The sequence below is a fragment of the Triticum aestivum genome, chromosome 1B, assembly GCF_018294505.1.
Source record: "Triticum aestivum cultivar Chinese Spring chromosome 1B, IWGSC CS RefSeq v2.1, whole genome shotgun sequence".
NCBI classification, from domain to species: Eukaryota; Viridiplantae; Streptophyta; class Magnoliopsida; order Poales; family Poaceae; genus Triticum; species Triticum aestivum.
Window position 1 is genome coordinate 693407146 of NC_057795.1, and position 20046 is coordinate 693427191.

Consider the following 20046-nt stretch of genomic DNA (forward strand, 5'->3'; position numbering starts at 1 on the left):
AAATAACCGGGATTTTCTAAAGCACCAATGTCTATTTATATAGTTGAGACGCCTAATTTAGTGTTTATCCTGTATAAATAAAAATCGATGCTTAACGAACATCGATTCATTTATCTAAGTACCTTCCTTAAGCGCCTTGCATTGTACATGGCCTAAAATCCATTAGGAATGCTTCCGCTCAATGGGCCAGACGGTCGATGAGGCTATGGCGATATAGCATGCAAAGCTGTACGACTCGTCGAGTAAGGCTCCTAAAAATTAAGGGTAGTATATGTACAAATTACTAGGTCCAATAAAGAGAAAACTGTAATAGCCGGATCGCAATTCCTATATAATGCTTCAGGCGCCCAGCAAGCTGTCGCTAGCGCTTGCGTGGATGTTACACAGGGACACGCTGATCGCTGGTTAGCGCCCATGTACACACATAAAACCTTTCCAGACCAATTTTGTGTGTTTTTTTTCATTTTTGTTCTTTCCTTTATATTTAATTTATCCTTTTACTTTCTTTTACTTATTTATTTTATGTTCTTATATTCTTTCCTTTTTATTTTCTTATTTTCATTTCCTGACATATTTTGAAATTTTGTGAATTGCTTAATGTAATCATGATTAATTTTTGAATTCATGAACATTTTCTTGTAACCATGAGCATTTTCAAATTCGTGAACACTTTTTAAAATAGTTAACCTTTTATGAATTCAAGAACATGTTTTCATAAATTCAAGAACATTTTTTTGAATTTCCTGAATCTCCTGTTTTTTCAGAATCAGAATTTTTATTTTCAATCAACAAATATTTTTTGGAATTTTTTTTACCTTCACTAAGTGTTTTTTGTTTGACGGATATATTTATGTAATGCATGAACTTTTTTATGAATTTATTAATATATTTTGAATTAGCCAACATTTTTTGAATTGATGAACTTTTTTATGTAATTCGTGATCATTTTTTGATTTTATTGAATGGTTTTCAAAAAATTCACGATAATTTTTCGAATCCATGAACTTTGTTGAAAATCATTTTTTGAATACGTGAACATTCTTTGAATTCACGAATACTCTTTTCAATTCCGAGAACATTTTTGAATTTGATAAATTATTTCCCCTTATGGATGTTGCTCATCAACTTGGCATTCGACCCGAAGAATCAATGAGGATTGCAAAGGTTTGGAAGTAGAGTTAAATCATATGTAATTCTCAGCCATCTACATTTTGTTAGGCACATCTGGTTTGAAGGCAATTATTGGCCTGGATTGAATATCAGCAACAAGAAGTATGCGTCAATTGCGCAACCCTTATTTTGTTAGGGATCAAACCAGTAGGAAGACAGACGGTATTCATCACCAATCAAAAGGTATGACATATACATAATTTTGGTCCCATTCTGAGTAAATTTTGGGTATGCTATCCAGAATTCTCCGGATGGAAGTCAAAATGTGCCATGGGTAGTTTCCAGTATAAGATACTTGGTCTTCTCTAGCACGCCACATGTAAATCACCAGCACTAGTAATAGTTTTTTTGTTGTTGCCCCAAGTTGGCAGTATCTCAAAATTACACCTATGGGACAGGCTCATAACAGTCTTGTCATAATCACGAACTGTTCCAAGGAAGGACATATATGTGTGTTTCAGCTACACATGTGTCCACATATGTTGTGTGAGCATGCAGTCTTGACATTGCATATTATGTCGCTTGTGACGATGTATGCAACAGGGTTAAAGCTAAATCTTAGAGGCGTTGGATTACTACAATCTTTGCACATCTGGCAGCGGAAGTGAGATGATATTTGCATGGACTTCATGGTCAGGTTACCCAAGTCAACCCGAGGCAGTGAGTATATATATATGGATCATAGTGGACACTCACACCCAAGTGACCCACTTGGTTGGCGAGAAGGAGAGTACAACCGCAGTCTTGCATGGCAGGACGTGCGGGCGCACGATGGCGCATGACCTGCTCTAGCTGTTGGACTCGCGAGGGACTCGATGTAGGAGCCGTTAGCCACCAGAAGGGCGACGTGCATGCGTGGTCGAACACCCTCCGCAGCCAAAACGTGGGGTTGGCCGATGTTGAGGCTGGACCTGAAGTCGTCGAAGACACGCGTCGGAAGCCCTTTGGTGAAGATGTCCGCAAACTGCAAGCTCGTGGGTACGTGGAGGACACGGATCTCACCAAGAGCGACGCGCTCACGTACGAAGTGTAGATCGATCTCGATGTGCTTCGTTCATTGGTCTTGCACCGGGTTGCTCGACATGTAGACGGCGTTGACGTTGTCACAATAGACTACCATAGCTCGCGAGGGAGGTTGGTGAAGCTCGCCGAGAAGCTGGCGTAGCCATACGGACTCGGCAACTGCATTGGCAACCGCGTGGTACTCGGCCTCGACGCACGAGCGGGAGACAATGTTCTGCCTCTTCGAGAACCATGTGAGAAGATTGCCGCCAAGGAAGTAGTAACCAGAGGTGGACTTGCGCTTGTCGGGGCAGCCGGCCCAGTCGGCGTCGGAGTAGGTGACAAGCATATACTCTTTTTTTTTTACAATGTTGGTTCGATGAAGACAATACATAACGCTGATCGAGCATCCATCCAACAATGCATACTCTTTTTTTATTCAAATAGAAAGTAATAAAATTATTACAAAATGCTATCAGAGATCATCAAATAATAATATTACTCAAAGTTCTAGACCGAAAGGATACCACACCATGTCTCATCAAGTTCTAGGTGGAAAAGACTGCAGTCCTGCTTCTCCATGAAACAAGATGCATGCATGTCATCTTCATCCCTTTTGCTTGTTCACATCTCCTCTTGCTTGTCCAGTCCCACAGAAGTAGCAACATGCTGATATCCATCTTGCTTACGCGCTCTCTCAGCAGCGTGCTGATATTGTCGTATCAAGGGAAGACTCTCCACGGTTACAAGATATCCGTCATACTTCACTATTTCAGGACCGGAAGGCAGGGCACAATAACCGAGAGCATTAATAGCAAGAATACCCGCCAAAGCAGTCCACTTGGTCACCTTCTTGCTCCTGGTTATCTTCCGCCTACAGGTGGGTGGGATGAGACGGTAAGAATTACTTATTGTATATATGAACTATAGGAGAAGAAAAAAAACATATATGTTTCCATGTGGTTGATATATCGTACCATTGAGGGTCATGTGGTCTAGGCTCGATTTGGGTAGAGAGGTCCTTGAGCAGACTCTTGTCCCGCAAGGAGGTTTTAGAATCGGCGTCGACAAGGGCAATGACTTCGTACAATTGCTCCTTCTTCAGCTGGACTAGCTCCGCACGGTGTTCCTCCTTCATGGCGTGGGTGAATTTGGAAGCCTGCAAACGCATCAGCTCCCCCATCCGCCGGACTAGCGGACCACGTTGTTCCTTGTCTAAGGGGAGGATGGATTTGGAAAGCTAGAAACACATAAGCAGCATTGAGATCAACTGATAAGCAAAATAATGTTCACAAGACATGTTGTCTACGTAGAGCCAAACACACCTTATATCTTGCATTGGAGTACATAAAACTAGATGGAGACAAAAAAATATGTCGATTTTACCGACATATCAACGCATCCATGCTAGGCAGATGATTATCTACCAATGGTATAGCAAAGCATAAAATTAGTTGGGAGACAAAAAGTCCTCGATTTTTAGCAAAATATCAAGGGCATTCATGCTAGACAGTTGATCATATCTACGAATGACACCAAATTATAGAACTCGTTGGAGACCAAACTGTGTCGATTTTACCAAAATATCAAGGGCATTCAAGCAAGTCAGTTGATCATCGATCTACCAATGCCATGGCACAGGAAAACGTGAAACTCATTGGAGACAAAATTATGCCGATTTTACGAAACTATCAACGGATTATTCATGCTATCTTGTAGCTACTAATGGAAATCAATGAAAAATATGCCTGTTTTAAGGATGATACCCGTGCATCCCTGTGATATACTACTGTAGTATACAATGGTATGGAGAGAGGCAGAGAGCAGAGAAGAGGTGAGGAGCTCCACCAACAACCAGACGTCGGGACCTACTAGGAAAATAGCGAGCCGGATATGGGATGGGACAGAGAAGAAGATACATACATCCTCGGCGTGGACGAGCCGGCGAAGCCCCTGCCCTCGAAGCACCGACGGACGCGGGATCCTCGTGGTCGCCGCCGCGCGGAGAGACGCAGCCATCGTCGCAGGCCTGCACTGCAAACAACAAAGGTGAAAGGTGTAGGGCGAATCACCCAAGCTTGAGGTACAACCGTAAGGGAATACCTTGCCTCTTAGGGTTAGGGTTCCACGCGTCGTCGCTTTTTTTCTTTTTCCTTGTGCACACGCACGTACGTAATGAAGCTATGCATGCGACGTTCTGTTTTCCAAATTAAAACTCGCCGCGTTTTCCGCGCGGGCGCAGGTAGTCAATCGAGCTACGTCAGCTTTTTCCTAGTACTTCCTCCTTCCTAAAATATAAGGCGCGATTGACTACACACGGTTTTTGATGCACGACTTTGACTATATATATATATATATCAAAATACATGGATTGAACATGTGTAAATGGCACTATCGTATTTGTCTCACAAAATAATTTTATTTCATATATCTGTATACTAATTTTATAGGAATACAATACATGAAAATTACAGTCAAAGCGTTATACAACGAAGATTAGAAAAGTCAATCGGCGTCTTATATTTTGAGAAGGACCGGGCCCCAAATCCGTCCCAAACATTTGCACAGGCAGTCGGTCAAATGACCGGACGCAAAAGCGGCACTAAACCGGGCGCTCCAAATCCGGCTGAAACGCCCGGACTGACTGGCAAGCTCCGTGTCCAGTCTCGTATATGGAGTGGATACGGAGATGCCCGAGCGCGCCCGTCACGTCGGCTTAGCCCGCTAGGGCCCACGTCGCCCCTTCAAAAAACCCATCCCGTCCAACGAATCCTAGTCAAACATCAGTCCACAATTGTCTTCTCCGTCCTCCTTGTCGCCTCCGCTTCCTTCCAAACCCTACCCTCCCCTCTGCCATGACCAACTTCATGAGTGCTTCGGCAGCGTGCCCGATCACATCGACTAGGACGGTCTCGTCAAAGAGGAGGACGGCGGATCTAGCTTCGATACACCGGACGACGAGGAGCTCGCGCTACGCATCACCACCAAGCACTCGCGGGTGGACACCGGCAGGAGCTTAAACTCCCTCACGTCCATCGCAAGCTCCTCCACATCCCGCTGACAGAATGTGGGTCGCGGTAGCCCGTCCCGCTCCGCGCCGCTCAAAATCTGGAGCGCATGCGTCTCCCCTTTCCCTCCGGCGCGCGCATCACCCGGGCAACGGTGGGTGCTCGTGCCCGCGGCTCCAGCGCGGATGCGCGTGCCTGAGTCGGAGGCGAATGCGGCCCGACATGAGCGGCAACGACGGCTTTGGCGGCATTCTGCTCTTGTTGCCAGCAGGCACGCTCCGTCGCCGTCAACCCAGAGGAGGCGCTCATCCGCGAGGTCATGCGGTGGTCTCTGACCACGGAGCAGACTGACACGTGGCGCCTCCACCTCGTTCGCGAGGCGTCCGAGCTCCTCGCTCGAGAGAAGGAGACCGCCGCCGCCAATGCTACCCGCCGCGCGAAGGAACAACATCGCCTCCTCTGCCGCCTCTCTAGGTGCATTTCGTCCGCATCGGAGAGCAGCACCACCATGGACGACGACGACAACCCTTCCGCCGCCGACGCGTATATGGAGGAGATGGGCCGCACCGCCAATCCCAAGGGCAAGGGCTCGGGCAAGAAGTGGTGAACTCCGGTTGGCCCCTTTATCTATTTTTATGTTTTATACTCCCTCCGTTCCTAAATATAAGTCTTTGTAAAGATTTCACTATGGACCACATACAGATGTATCTAGATGCATTTTAGAGTATAGATCCACTCATTTTGCTTCGTATGTGGTCCATAGTGGAATCTCTCCAAAGACTTACATTTAGGAACGGAGGCAGTAGTTGTTTTATGTTCTATTTAGGTCGAATTTGAAGTCCGTTGGTCCTTTTGGATGAACTTTGTGGATGTCTGATGCCTGAAATGCTATGTTCTATGCTATCTCTTATGATCTACGTTCTTCCGCCTCCGAATGCGCCCGCGGTCGTTTGGGAGCCAGAATTTGCCAACCCTGGATTATAGATGATCTTATTCATGCAGGGCATTTCAAACACACAGATTACATGCTTGCATCTCTAGTACGTATGTACGTACGTATCTCAAATAAAAAATGTTGGAGTAGTACGTACTCTCCTTCCGTTTCTTTTTTACTCTGTGTATAAACTTTGTTCCAAATCAAACTACGAAAAGTTTGATCAACTTTATCTTAAAAAACATGAACATTTACAATACAAAAGTTATATAGTGTGAAAATTTATTTCATGATGCATCTAATGATATTGATTTCATATTCTGAATGTTGATAATTTTTCTTATATAGTTGATCTAGCTTTATGAAGTTTGATTTTGACAATTTTTATATGCATAGGCAGATTAAAAAGAAATGAACGTGACTACAAGTACACGCCTCATGCGTTGTTGGTTCTGGCCCGCCTTGTCGCTTCCGATCCAACGAATGAGTACACAACAACTTGGTACTGCTAGCTGCTTCCCTTCATTAGTCCATGTAATGTAATGTAATGAAAAAAATAATATTATTGTTGGATTATCATGACTTTCCGCTTAGTGCAAAGTGAACTAATCTAAGCAAAATACCATTGCGTCCTTCCCGCTTCCAGGCAACCGAACATGCATCATAAAGAGACGAACGAAGGCGAAGGACTCCAGCTCGCCGACGTTGACGTTGAGGTCCCCATGGCAGGGTCTAGATCCTCGCCCTCGAGCTGGGGAAGTACGTCCTTGTTCAGATAGGGTGAAGTGCGGGAGCACATGACGGTGCTGATTCGGTGATAACAATTCATACGATCTGAATTCATCCAACGTAAAGAATAATATAGCTTGTAGCAACATCACAAGTAAATTACAATGCTATCAAAGATCATCCAGTATAATATTACTCAAGGTCTAGACGGAAAGGATACGTAACATGCCATGTCTCAAGTTCTAGACTGAAAGGATATATAACATGGTACCGGAAAAGAACTGATATCCGTCTTGCTTCTCCTTGAAACAAGATGCATGCATGTCATGTTCAACCCATCTCCTATTCAGCAGTAGCAATAGGCTGGTATCCATCTTGCTTGTGCACTCTCTCAGCAGCCTGCTGATATCCTTGTATCATGGCTAGACTCTCGGCAGTAACAAGATATCCTTCATACTCTACTATTTCAGGACCGGAAGCCAAGGCACGATAACCGAGCGCATAAATAAGAACAATACCCGTCCACGCAGCATGACGAGCCACCTTCTTGTTTCTTTTTAACTTGCGCCTAGAGGTAGGTGGGATGAGAACGTAAGAATCATTATAGATACTCCCTCCGTCCCAAAATTCTTGTCTTAGACTTTTCTAAATACGGATGTATCTAGTTATGTTTTAATGCTAGATACATCCGTATCTAGACAAATCTAAGACAAGAATTTTGGGACGGAGGGTACCATTTAGCATGAGCGGTAAGCTATAGCAAAAACAATAAACAAAAGAATCATTATAGATACAATTTTGTTAAAGCACATCTAGATGTGCTAAGTATTGCACTTCTAAGTCCTATATCGTTGATCTTGATTCGTGCGAGTATTTTTTTCTTTTTATGATTAATTAAGACACTTAGATATGCAATAACTATAGCACATCTAGAGTGTCCTAGACACACCCCTTATAGATGTATGAACTTCTGTAGCAGAGGAAGTATGGAGTGAAAACGCTTATGTCTGCAAATAGTTTATATTGTACCATAGAGGGTCATGTGGTCTAGGCTCGATTTGTGTAGAGAGATCCTTGAGCAGACTCCGGTTCCGCAAGAAGGTCGCGGAGTCGGGGTGGCCGCCGGCGATGAGATCGTAGAGGTGCTCCTTGTACTGCCGGATAACCGACGCACCGTACTCTGAGCCACAGTGTTGCTTCCAAAGACGGCTGGATCTGTCAATCTGGAAACACACGAGCAGCATTGAGAAGTGATAACAGGAAAGTGATGTGAACAGGACATGTCGTCTACGTACGTACAGCAAGGCTTAGGAAAATAGCAAGCCGGCCAGAGATGGTATACCTGCTGGGCGTGGCGAATCCCCTCCAGTGGAAGACGCATGATCCACCTCCCCGCCGCGCCGAGGGAAGCCGCCATCGTCGCACCGCTGCAAGACTCCTCGAGAAATCAGGCCGGCCGTGTTGGAACCTTACCTTGCTAATCGAAACTGATTAGGGCTAGGGTTCCTCGTTCGCCGACCTTCCGCCCACTAGAAGGACGGGACGCGATCGTGCAGAGTTCTTTTTTTCTCTTTTTTGGAAACCTTGTGTTATTTACTCTCGTGAAGAGCTATCTGTCTTTTTATTGGGCTATATGTTACGCGTCCGTCGGTTGATTCTTTAAAAAAAAACTGCCAGGTCGCGAGCCGCCCGATCGTTTTTCTTTGTTTATTTTCCCGATCGTTTCTCTTATCTACTTTCCTGCAACAAGACCTTTGTTGGAAAAATATTTTTGTAACAAGATCCTTGATGCAAAATTTACAACATCTTCAGTTTCTTCTTTATATTCCTGCAACATAGCCTTCCCTAACCTTTTTCCCGTAGCGGGCCAGAGACAGTCCGTGATCGGGACGAGAAGGGCGAGTGCAGATGAACGACGCGGTGGTTGTGGCTGCTGATGGCGTGATAGAACGACGACAAGGTTGACGCGCTCCGCACTGGCGTGTCGGATCTCACTAGATTCGTCGATCCAGTGGTGGGGAGGTGTAGGGCGGCGGAGATCCGCCATGGAGTCGCACAAGCGACGACAACCTGCAGGCGACACTGGACCGACGGGTCGAGGTAGGGGCAGCCCCAGCCGCACTGACAAGGAGGAGAGGAGGCGCCCGGTGGGGCCGGGCGACCTGATCGGTGGTCACCGGAGATCGGGCATCGCGGGGTGTATCTCCCTAGCTCGACGGTGGTTGTAGATGGGGCGTAGCAACTAGTAGGCAGATGGATTGGTCGGTCTGCAACATCCCCATGTTATGCTCCGATGTTTGCAACAAGACCAATGTTGCAAAACACATGTGCTAGGAGGGTGTTGTACGCCGCACGATCAACCACTGATGCCGGGCAAGGAGTGGAAGGAGTTGCCTTTTACTCCTCCTACTGTGGTTGGTACATTGCGTCGTGGTCATTGGGTGATGTCTTGGACATGGATGGCAGGACGGCGGCTCTGGATGGCGGTCTGCATGGTTGGCTCTCCGGCGAACACCATGGTGGCGGTGGTGGCTTCCTTCCGATCGTGTGGGCGACTAGCGGGGGAGCGGTTGGTGGCTTGGGCACATCCTCTATTGGGCGTTGCCCAGATCTGGATCTGGGGTCTGTGCACGTCGCGCTTGCGGGGGCCTCATGGTGACAAGGATGGGGTCCCAAGCGAAAGCTCTGTGCGTTTGCACCAACAACGACCATGGTTGCAGGCGCTGCTATCTTCTGAAGACGTTGTTGTGGATCTCATCCTCTCCGCGTCAGAGTTCTGAGTGAAGACCCTTGTCCAGTGTGGCTAGGCAGCGACGACGCTTTGCGCCATTCCCCTCATGAGGGCGTTGTCGAGGAGCTTAGGTGTCCTAGGGTGTTGTGAGAGTTGTCTCAGTTCCCCCAATTTCTTCCTTCGGTAGTGTAGTCGCTTGTCTTCTGTGCGATCCGGATAGCCTAGTACTCCCTCCGTCCCAAAATTCTTGTCTTAGATTTGTCTAGATACGGATGTATGTAATATCAAAACATGACTTGATACATCCTGTAACATCCCAATTTTTATTAAATTCGGATGTTAATAGAATCATTCAATGCATATCATATTTCTTTGCATTTTTTTGGAGTTTAAAAAAAAATATTCAAATAATATTTTCCACTCGAGAAAAACAAATGAGAGGGGATAAGATGACTTCCTCAAAATATAAAAGGGTGGGAAATTGTATTTGAATATTATTTGAAGTTTTGGAGTTTATTTGGTATTTATTTTATCTGCAAAAAGTGCATTAATTGCATTAGGAAATATTTTCAAAATGTTCTGTGCTTAAGTTAATGTTCATTAGGCTTTAAATATTGCATAGTTATTTTATAAATTATTGTGGTGTTTTTATTAATTCTTTTGAATTAATTATGACCACTTTAGTGTTCTGTTTAAAAAAAAAACACACGCACACACTCACCGCAGCCTGGACCGAAACTGGGTTCGGCCCAGGAGCGCCCCAACCGGCCCAGCTGGCCATTTGGCCCAAGGCCAGCCCCAGCGCCCGACGCCTTCCGCCCGGTCGACCGCACCGCGCCGCCCTCGCTCGCCTCCTCTCACTGCCGCTGCCAGGCGGGCCCCGCTCCACGTCTTCTTCCCTAACCTCCCGCTTCTCCCGCAGGATGAGCACGCGCACGCGCTCCCGAACCCGCCGGCCGAAGCTCTCGGGATAGAGCTTATCCCGCTGCTCCCCGACGCCCTCCCCTCGCCTATATAAAGGCCAAGACCCCCCTCTTCCATCCTCGCCGTCCCGCATCTTCCCACGCCGCCCCTACCGCTCGTCGTCGCCGTTCGCATCTCGCCGGAGCTCCGAGCCCCGCCGTCCTCGCCCCGCCCGTCCGGACGTCGCCGACGCACGCCGCCACCACCTTCGCGACGCCCTCGACGCGCCGCACCTCCCCGTCTTCTTCCCCGACGCCGAGGACCGCCGTAGCCGCCGTCCCCTCCGCCACCGACGCCGCGCCGCCGTCTTCGTCGTCGCCGGCCACCACCTCCAGCCCACTGTAAGCCGCCGCCCCACCCTCGCCCGTTAGATCGGACCCCAACGGTCCAGATTAGATTAGGTTCGGTTTTTTTTATTTTGCGAAGAGGTACGCGGTTAACCGCGGTTCCCTTAGACCGGCCGGTTTTATTTAAACCGAGCGTCGGTTTTTTTCTTTAGTTAGCCGCCGCCACTGTTTTTCTTAGTTAGCGGCCGTTCGCCGTATAGCCTCCGCAGCGGATGCTGCTCGGCCAGCCACGAGCCACCACGTGGCCAGGGACTTGTTTGCGATAGTTTTCTTCTCTGTTTAGTCCCTGTAATTAGCAGATTAGTCCCTAAACTTCGCGTAGCCACAACTTTTTAACCGTAGATCCAAACTCGATGAAACCAGCGGCAAATTCTTCGTATTGTTTAGATCTATCCAGTGGTATCCTTTTTGCAAACTTTTGACAGATTCAAATTTGAATTTATTCAGATTTGAATTCGAACTTCAAATGGCCATATCTCCCAAACCGTAACTCCGATTAAGTTGATTCTTTTTGCACTTTGTCACCGTAGCCAAACCCTATCACCTGGACCTTTGTCACAATAACTTTCACACACTAGAATCTGCCCATTAATATTTTTACTAGTATGCATAGTACTCACTATAGTTCACATCACTCTTTGAACCATAGGCCTATGTTGTTTTGCATCTAGAAATATTTTTTTCATGCTAGTTAAGTGTGATGTTTGTTCATTTGGTTTTTCCGAGACTTTTGCTTTGCATGTTCTTCTTGGTTCTCTTGAATGTTTGTTTATGTTTGTTTATCTCCTTTGCGATAGATTGCCCGGAGTGCGAAGCAGAATATTTTCAGTCTTTAGAGTTCAACCAGCAGTACCAAGGCAAGTTGCATCTTGATCATGTTCCCTTACCTATGTTTTTATTATGCACTTAGTTCTTTGCGGTAGGACTGCATGGTAGGAATTGATGCCGCATGACTATGCTTTTCACCCAGTAGTTCATTGAGGTAGGTCTGAACCATATGACATTGTCGCCATCGTTTTACATTATGTTGCTTCGCTAAGTAGACGTGGATTGGGGAGTGAACATTGTAAAGTATGAGTAACAATGTAGTAAGTAGGACCTAAGATAATTAATGAACTACCTGGGCGGAAACTTGATGGAATGGTGGCGAGGTACAGTGGGGCACGCATGGGAAATCCATGGTGGTGCACCACTAGTGGACCGTCCGCTCAGGCTCAAAGAGATCAATCGTATTCTCATGTCTAGAAGTTTACGTGTGCAGCCACAAGCCAATATGGGCTCTGGCTTAGTTGAGTAGTTAGTGTGACCCCTTCCGGGATGGGCTAGCAGATGTAGAAGGATGTAGGTGTACCGGCCTATCCGTGGGTTAAGGGGGAGCATTTTCGAAAGACTATGTCTCGATCTTCCGATCATGGAGGTGGTCGAGTCTTGTGGGGAAAAGTGCGCAACCTCTGCAGAGTGTCAACCTAATCGATTAGCCGTGTCCCCGGTTACGGACATCTTGAGCTTCTAGTAGTGAAAATGCTGGGAGATCTCCTCACCTTTAATTAAACAGTTGGGATTTAAATGAAACTTGGGAACGGATGGAGTTGGGTTTGCCAACTCATCCTATGCAAATGTGTAGTAGTAGAATAACATCTTTTATAATAGGGAAAAACTAGCTTTATGCAAAAATTAAACTTAGAGCTTTCCACCAGCCAAATTGCATGTACAAGTAGGTTCATTACACTTATGATGTGACTTGCCAGTACATTCAATGTACTGACCTATATGGCTGCAACTTATCACGTTGCAGATATATCCGACGAGGATTAAGGTGCGATAGGTCGATGTTCTACACTCAACCATGCTCGTGGAGTTGGACTCATTTACTACTTTGCTTCCGCAGTATTTGTTTATTGGCTCTATGCCCTATTTGGTAATAAATGTATTGCTCCTGGACTATCGATGTAATAAAGAGATGTGTGTTATTTCTGTTATTTCATCGAGTACTGTGTGTGCTAGCAAGTCGATCCAGGGACTAGCACGGTAAGCACAGAGACTTCGACTCTTACCGAGTCGGGTCGCTACAAGATGGTATCAGAGCACACGTTGACTGTAGGACGCGACCCCTAGAAAATGGAAAAGCCATAGGATAAAACTTTATTTTTCACTTTCCCTATATATCCTTTGGTCTCGTACCTTCTTTACTTCTGTACTAATTTCTTCCCTCTTTCAAAATTTAGATGTCGTCCGCCATTGTCGAGTTTGAGCAGCCCGATGAGACCATGCCTTTTGGACGGCAGCTGGTGAAGATCGTGAAGCACCTGAAGATTGGGCTTCCCACATTCACTGGAACCTTCACCGCCACCCTGCCCGAGGAGACATGTTGGAGAATCGATGCCCATATCCCTGGACGCATCCTCGGAAACCGCACCAAGCCCATTGATTTCCATGTGGATACTGCAACATGGGGCTTGGGCAGGGGCATCGCTGCTCACATTGCTCTCGGACGCATTCGGGAGGAGTATGACGAAGACCTCAAGAGGACCTCCTTCGTGATGTACGGACGCCGTGACGCAAAAGGAGATGTGGTGCGTACCCTGGAGGATGAGACGATAGCATCCCATATCCAGGACATGGAGGATCACATTCGTATGATGGAGCTGGAGCTGTCTGACAACATGATCGTCATCAAGAACCTCATGACTCGCAAGGCCGAACTCGAGGAGGAACTCCAAGACGCTCGCATCGAGCATGAGGGAGAGCTGGACGCACTACAGGAGAAGATCGACGATCTGAAGCTTGAGCTTGAGGAGGCCGAGGAGAAGCTGGATGAGGGAGAAAATATTCAGGAGGATCACTCGTATGGTGCCTATGTCAGCCAGGACAAGGACCAGGGTGATGAGCTTGGAGATGATGACACCGACAGTGATGCAAGGACACCTGATGTCAACATGGTTGACTGGTCTTCATCCGACGAGAGTTAGATTTTATACCACCATGAGAGTTAGAGATTTGATTTCGTTATCCGATTAGTTTTATTTCATTTGTCAGACCGTGTCAAATCTTGTGACATGGCTTACCTTAGGTTTGATTGTTCATGTGAACCCCTTTGAGTGAAATTGAATTGGAGTGATTTGAAATTTCATTGCTATCATGTGCATATGGGTAGTATGATTTTACTCCCTAGGCCTTATTCTCTTCTGACTTCTCATCCACTCTAAACCCATCAGATGCCTTCAAGACGTGACCCCGAACTCAACTTTCCGCCGGAACTCACGCAATTGATCCAGCAGCAGAATGCTCTTATGCAGATGCTCATTCAGAACCAGAACCAGAACAACAACAACCCACCGCCGCCACCCCCAGTTGATAGTCTTACCCGTTTTCTGAGGCTGAAACCACCCGTGTTCTCCAGCAGCACGGAGCCAATCGTCGCAGATGACTGGCTCCGCAAGATAGGAAGGGAGCTAACCACGGCAGGATGTAATGATGCTGAGAAGGTGAAGTTTGCCGCCCATCAGCTGGATGGCCCGGCCGCTGCTTGGTGGGAGAACTACACCACCACATACCCCTTGGAGAATGTGACTTGGACTCAGTTCCAGCAGGCATTCCGCACTGCTCATGTCTCAGCTGGAGCCATGAGTCTGAAGAAGAAGGAGTTCCGCAGCTTGCGCCAGGGAGGACGCACGGTATCCCAGTATGCTGAGGAGTTCAGTAAGTTGGCCCGTTATGCACCAGGGGACGTGGCCACTGATGCAGCCAAGCAGGAGAAGTTTCTGGAGGGACTAAACGATGAGTTGGGAGTTCAGTTGACTGTGGTGACCTTTGCGAACTATCAGGAGTTGGTTGATAAGGCTACCATTCTCGAGGGCAAGCACCAGCAGATGGAGAATCGTAAGAGAAAGTACGGTCATGGGAAGTATAACTCCGGAGTTCAACAAAAACCCCGCTATAGCCAGTACTCAGGAAGTTCTGGATCAGGAACTAGCAAGTTTGGAGGGAATCATCATAACCATGGAGGCCACATTCAGCATGGAGGAAATGGACACAACCACCATGGTCACAAGCATGGAAATGGCAATGGAGGGAATGGCAACCAGCAGCATTTCAACTCTTCTACACCAATGAAGAAAGATCTGAGTCACATCACTTGCTTCAAATGCAAGAAGACAGGGCACTACTCCAATGAGTGTCCTGAGGCGCAGAATGGAAATGGAAATGGCAATGGGAATTCTGGAGGCAAGAAGCCTAATCCTTTCACTAAGGGGCATGTGAATCATGTCAATGTGGAAGAGGTCTATGAACAGCCTGACGCAGTGATTGGTAAGTTCTTGGTTAATTTATTTCCAGCACTCATTCTTTTTGACACTGGTGCATCGCATTCATTCATATCGAGGGGATTCGTGGATAGACATAAGTTGCCTACCGTAGCTCTTAAGGCACCCATTCTAGTGAGTTCCCCAGGAGCCGAGTCTATGGCTAGTCAGGGATGTTTCCAGTTGCCTTTGAACATAGGGGGACATGTTTTCCCTACGGATATGATCATACTAGAGTCACAAGGGTTGGATGTAATCCTAGGGATGGATTGGATGTCCAAGTATGAGGGGACCATCGATTGTGCTAGTAGATCGATTTTTCTCACCACCCCAGAGAAGAAGAGGATCAAGTATGTATCCAGGCCTAAGCCTAAGAGGACTCAGGTGAACTCTCTTACGGGAGTTGTCCAGGAAGAAGTACCAGTGGTGAAGGATTATCCCGATGTATTTCCGGAGGAGTTACCAGGTATGCCGCCAGATCGGGAGATTGAGTTTTTGATTGAGTTGCTGCCAGGTACAGGACCTATCTCCAAGAGGCCGTATCGGATGCCCGCTAATGATTTGGAGGAAGTCAAGAAACAGATTAAGGAGTTGCTAGAGAAAGGGTATATTCGCCCGAGTTCATCACCTTGGGGAGCCCCAGTACTCTTAGTTGAGAAGAAGGATGGAACCTTAAGGATGTGTGTGGATTACCGCTCTTTGAACGAGGTGACCATCAAGAACAAGTATCCCCTACCGATGATCAATGACTTGTTTGACCAGCTAGAAGGAGCTAGTGTTTTCTCCAAGATCGATCTTCGATCGGGTTATCACCAATTGAAGATCCGTGAGAAGGATATACCCAAGACAGCTTTTACTACAAGGTATGGGCTTTATGAGTATACAGTCATGTCCTTTGGTTTGACTAATGCCCCTGCCTATTTTATGAGCATGATGAACAAGGTGTTCATGGAGTTCTTGGATAAGTTCGTTGTGGTATTCATTGATGACATATTGGTTTTCTCCAAGAATGAGGAGGAACACGCTGAACATCTGCGCTTGGTTCTGGAGAAGCTCAGAGAACATCAACTTTATGCCAAGTTCAGCAAGTGTGAGTTTTGGCTCAAGGAAGTCGGATTCCTTGGACATGTTGTGTCAGGTGAAGGGATTGCAGTGGACCCTACCAAGGTAGAGTCAGTCACAGAATGGAATGCACCCACCACAGTTGGCGAGATTCGCAGTTTCCTTGGACTTGCAGGATATTACCGGAGGTTTATTGAAAATTTCTCTAAGATTGCAAGGCCCATGACAACGTTGTTGAAGAAGGACACCAAGTTCGTTTGGACTGAAGAGTGTGAAGCCAGTTTTCAAGAGTTGAAGAAGCGTTTGGTTACAGCCCCAGTGCTAATCCTACCTGACATACACAAGGACTTTCAGGTGTATTGTGATGCTTCACGTCAGGGACTTGGAGGTGTTCTTATGCAGGAGGTAAAAGTTGTAGCTTATGCTTCACGACAGCTTCGACCTCATGAGTTGAACTATGCCACGCATGACTTGGAGTTAGCAGCCGTTGTGCATGCACTCAAGACATGGAGACACTATCTTATTGGGAATCGTTGTGATGTTTACACGGATCACAAGAGTTTGAAGTACATTTTCACGCAGAAGGAGTTGAATCTCAGGCAAAGGAGATGGTTGGAACTTATAAAGGATTATGACATGAGTCTGCATTACCATCCAGGAAAAGCCAATGTTGTGGCGGATGCTTTGAGCCGTAAGAGTTACGTTAACACCCTTACAGCAGGAGATTTACCTCAGGAGTTATGTGATGAGCTTAGAGACCTTCAGTTAGAAATAGTTCCAAGAGGTTATGTTGCCGCACTCGAGGTACAGTCCACCTTGTTGGGAAGAATCAGAGAAGCCCAGAAGTTGGACCAAGGTATTGCTGAGATAAAGGAAATGATGAAAAAAGGGAAAGCAAAAGGATTCCGTGAGGATGAAAATGGAACCATATGGTTTGAGCAACGGATTTGTGTACCCAATGATCCAGAGATCAGGAAGTTGATTCTTCAGGAGGCTCATGACTCACCATATTCGATACACCCAGGCAACACCAAGATGTATTTGGACTTAAAGGAAGGTTTTTGGTGGGCCGGTATGAAGAGAGAGATTGCCGAGTATGTGGCAATATGTGATGTATGTCAGAGAGTAAAGGCAGAGCATCAGAAACCAGCAGGTTTACTTCAGCCGTTGCCAATACCTGATTGGAAATGGGATAAACTTGGTATGGACTTTATCACGGGGTTACCCAGGACCCGTTCAGGTTATGATTCCATTTGGGTGATAGTGGATCGTTTGACCAAGGTTGCTCACTTCATTCCAGTGAAGACCACCTATACAAGTGCTAAGCTGGCAAAGATATATATGACCAGGATTGTATGTCTGCATGGAGTTCCGAGGAGCATCGTATCAGATAGAGGAACACAGTTTACCTCAAAGTTTTGGAATCAGTTGCATGAAACTTTGGGTACCAGGCTAGAGTTTAGTACAGCCTTCCATCCACAGACTGATGGGCAGACAGAGAGAGTCAATCAGATTCTGGAGGACATGCTGAGAGCTTGTGCGCTAGACTATGGGTCTAGTTGGGATGATAACTTACCCTACGCAGAGTTCTCGTACAACAACAGCTACCAAGCCAGTTTGCAGATGGCCCCTTTCGAGGCATTGTATGGCAGGAAATGCAGGACACCTTTGATGTGGAATGGAGTTGGAGATCGCAAATTATTTGGACCTGATTTGATCAGGGATTCAGAGGAGAAGGTCAAGTTGATTCGTGACAGACTTAAGATAGCCCAGTCAAGGCAGAAAAGCTATGCTGATGCTAAACGCAAGGAAGTGATCTATGAAGTGGGAGATAGAGCATATCTTCGAGTGTCTCCACTTCGAGGTATTAAGAGATTTGGAGTCAAAGGAAAGTTAGCACCACGATTTGTGGGACCCTATAGAGTTCTGGAACGCAGAGGAGAGGTTGCATACCAGTTGGAATTACCAGAGGCTTTGACAGGAGTTCATGATGTGTTCCATGTTTCCCAACTGAAGAAGTGTCATGCAGAGATGGCGGATATTCCTTTGAGGGATACAGTGCCACTCGAGGCAATTCAGTTAGAGAGCGATCTGACTTATGAGGAGAAGCCTATTAAGATTCTTGAGACTGCAGAGAGGATCACTCGAACCAAGATCATCAGGTTCTGCAAAGTTCAGTGGAGTCACCACACCGAGGAGGAAGCTACCTGGGAAAGAGAAGAAGATCTCAGGCAGGACCATCCACACCTTTTTGCTGGCCAACCCGAATCTCGAGGACGAGATTCATCTTAAGGGGGGTAGGTTTGTAACATCCCAATTTTTATTAAATTCGGATGTTAATAGAATCATTCAATGCATATCATATTTCTTTGCATTTTTTTGGAGTTTAAAAAAAATATTCAAATAATATTTTCCACTCGAGAAAAACAAATGAGAGGGGATAAGATGACTTCCTCAAAATATAAAAGGGTGGGAAATTGTATTTGAATATTATTTGAAGTTTTGGAGTTTATTTGGTATTTATTTTATCTGCAAAAAGTGCATTAATTGCATTAGGAAATATTTTCAAAATGTTCTGTGCTTAAGTTAATGTTCATTAGGCTTTAAATATTGCATAGTTATTTTATAAATTATTGTGGTGTTTTTATTAATTCTTTTGAATTAATTATGACCACTTTAGTGTTCTGTTTAAAAAAAAACACACGCACACACTCACCGCAGCCTGGACCGAAACTGGGTTCGGCCCAGGAGCGCCCCAACCGGCCCAGCTGGCCATTTGGCCCAAGGCCAGCCCCAGCGCCCGACGCCTTCCGCCCGGTCGACCGCACCGCGCCGCCCTCGCTCGCCTCCTCTCACTGCCGCTGCCAGGCGGGCCCCGCTCCACGTCTTCTTCCCTAACCTCCCGCTTCTCCCGCAGGATGAGCACGCGCACGCGCTCCCGAACCCGCCGGCCGAAGCTCTCGGGATAGAGCTTATCCCGCTGCTCCCCGACGCCCTCCCCTCGCCTATATAAAGGCCAAGACCCCCCTCTTCCATCCTCGCCGTCCCGCATCTTCCCACGCCGCCCCTACCGCTCGTCGTCGCCGTTCGCATCTCGCCGGAGCTCCGAGCCCCGCCGTCCTCGCCCCGCCCGTCCGGACGTCGCCGACGCACGCCGCCACCACCTTCGCGACGCCCTCGACGCGCCGCACCTCCCCGTCTTCTTCCCCGACGCCGAGGACCGCCGTAGCCGCCGTCCCCTCCGCCACCGACGCCGCGCCGCCGTCTTCGTCGTCGCCGGCCACCACCTCCAGCCCACTGTAAGCCGCCGCCCCACCCTCGCCCGTTAGATCGGACCCCAACGGTCCAGATTAGATTAGGTTCGGTTTTTTTTATTTTGCGAAGAGGTACGCGGTTAACCGCGGTTCCCTTAGACCGGCCGGTTTTATTTAAACCGAGCGTCGGTTTTTTTCTTTAGTTAGCCGCCGCCACTGTTTTTCTTAGTTAGCGGCCGTTCGCCGTATAGCCTCCGCAGCGGATGCTGCTCGGCCAGCCACGAGCCACCACGTGGCCAGGGACTTGTTTGCGATAGTTTTCTTCTCTGTTTAGTCCCTGTAATTAGCAGATTAGTCCCTAAACTTCGCGTAGCCACAACTTTTTAACCGTAGATCCAAACTCGATGAAACCAGCGGCAAATTCTTCGTATTGTTTAGATCTATCCAGTGGTATCCTTTTTGCAAACTTTTGACAGATTCAAATTTGAATTTATTCAGATTTGAATTCGAACTTCAAATGGCCATATCTCCCAAACCGTAACTCC

General features: G+C 46.9%; 2 protein-coding genes across 3 annotated transcripts; both read right to left on the reverse strand.

Annotated features, from left to right (window-relative positions):
• Positions 1-2578: 2578 nt before the first annotated feature.
• Positions 2579-4407, reverse strand: LOC123101760 (uncharacterized). Of its 2 annotated transcripts, none has more exons than XM_044523068.1 (4): positions 4276-4401; positions 4096-4201; positions 3150-3412; positions 2579-3046 (listed from the first exon to the last, which is right to left on the reverse strand). In XM_044523068.1, exons 2-4 carry the CDS (start codon positions 4189-4191, stop codon positions 2797-2799), a joined length of 609 nt encoding a protein of 202 aa, XP_044379003.1. In that variant the 5' UTR covers positions 4192-4201; positions 4276-4401; the 3' UTR covers positions 2579-2796. The 2 variants fall into 2 exon arrangements, with proteins under 2 accessions (XP_044379003.1, XP_044379001.1); XM_044523066.1 differs by having other exon boundaries at positions 2580-3046; positions 4096-4206; positions 4276-4407.
• Positions 4408-6953: 2546 nt separating this feature from the next.
• Positions 6954-8431, reverse strand: LOC123101778 (uncharacterized). The gene is made up of 3 exons (XM_044523074.1): positions 8186-8431; positions 7873-8066; positions 6954-7411 (listed from the first exon to the last, which is right to left on the reverse strand). Exons 1-3 carry the CDS (start codon positions 8258-8260, stop codon positions 7186-7188), a joined length of 495 nt encoding a protein of 164 aa, XP_044379009.1. The 5' UTR covers positions 8261-8431; the 3' UTR covers positions 6954-7185.
• Positions 8432-20046: the final 11615 nt, after the last annotated feature.

Bases quoted from the DNA above. Each gene is read 5' to 3' on its own strand.
- LOC123101760 (XM_044523068.1), bottom strand. From the start codon at position 4,191: ATGGCTGCGTCTCTCCGCGCGGCGGCGACCACGAGGATCCCGCGTCCG. The intron at 3,413-4,095 runs GTATGTATCTTC...ATGTGTTTCTAG, and splicing joins GGCTCGTCCACGCCGAGGAT to CTTTCCAAATCCATCCTCCC. The intron at 3,047-3,149 runs GTACGATATATC...ACCCACCTGTAG, and splicing joins AGACCACATGACCCTCAATG to GCGGAAGATAACCAGGAGCA.
- LOC123101778 (XM_044523074.1), bottom strand. From the start codon at position 8,260: ATGGCGGCTTCCCTCGGCGCGGCGGGGAGGTGGATCATGCGTCTTCCA. The intron at 8,067-8,185 runs GTATACCATCTC...GTGTGTTTCCAG, and splicing joins GGATTCGCCACGCCCAGCAG to ATTGACAGATCCAGCCGTCT. The intron at 7,412-7,872 runs GTACAATATAAA...ACCTACCTCTAG, and splicing joins AGACCACATGACCCTCTATG to GCGCAAGTTAAAAAGAAACA.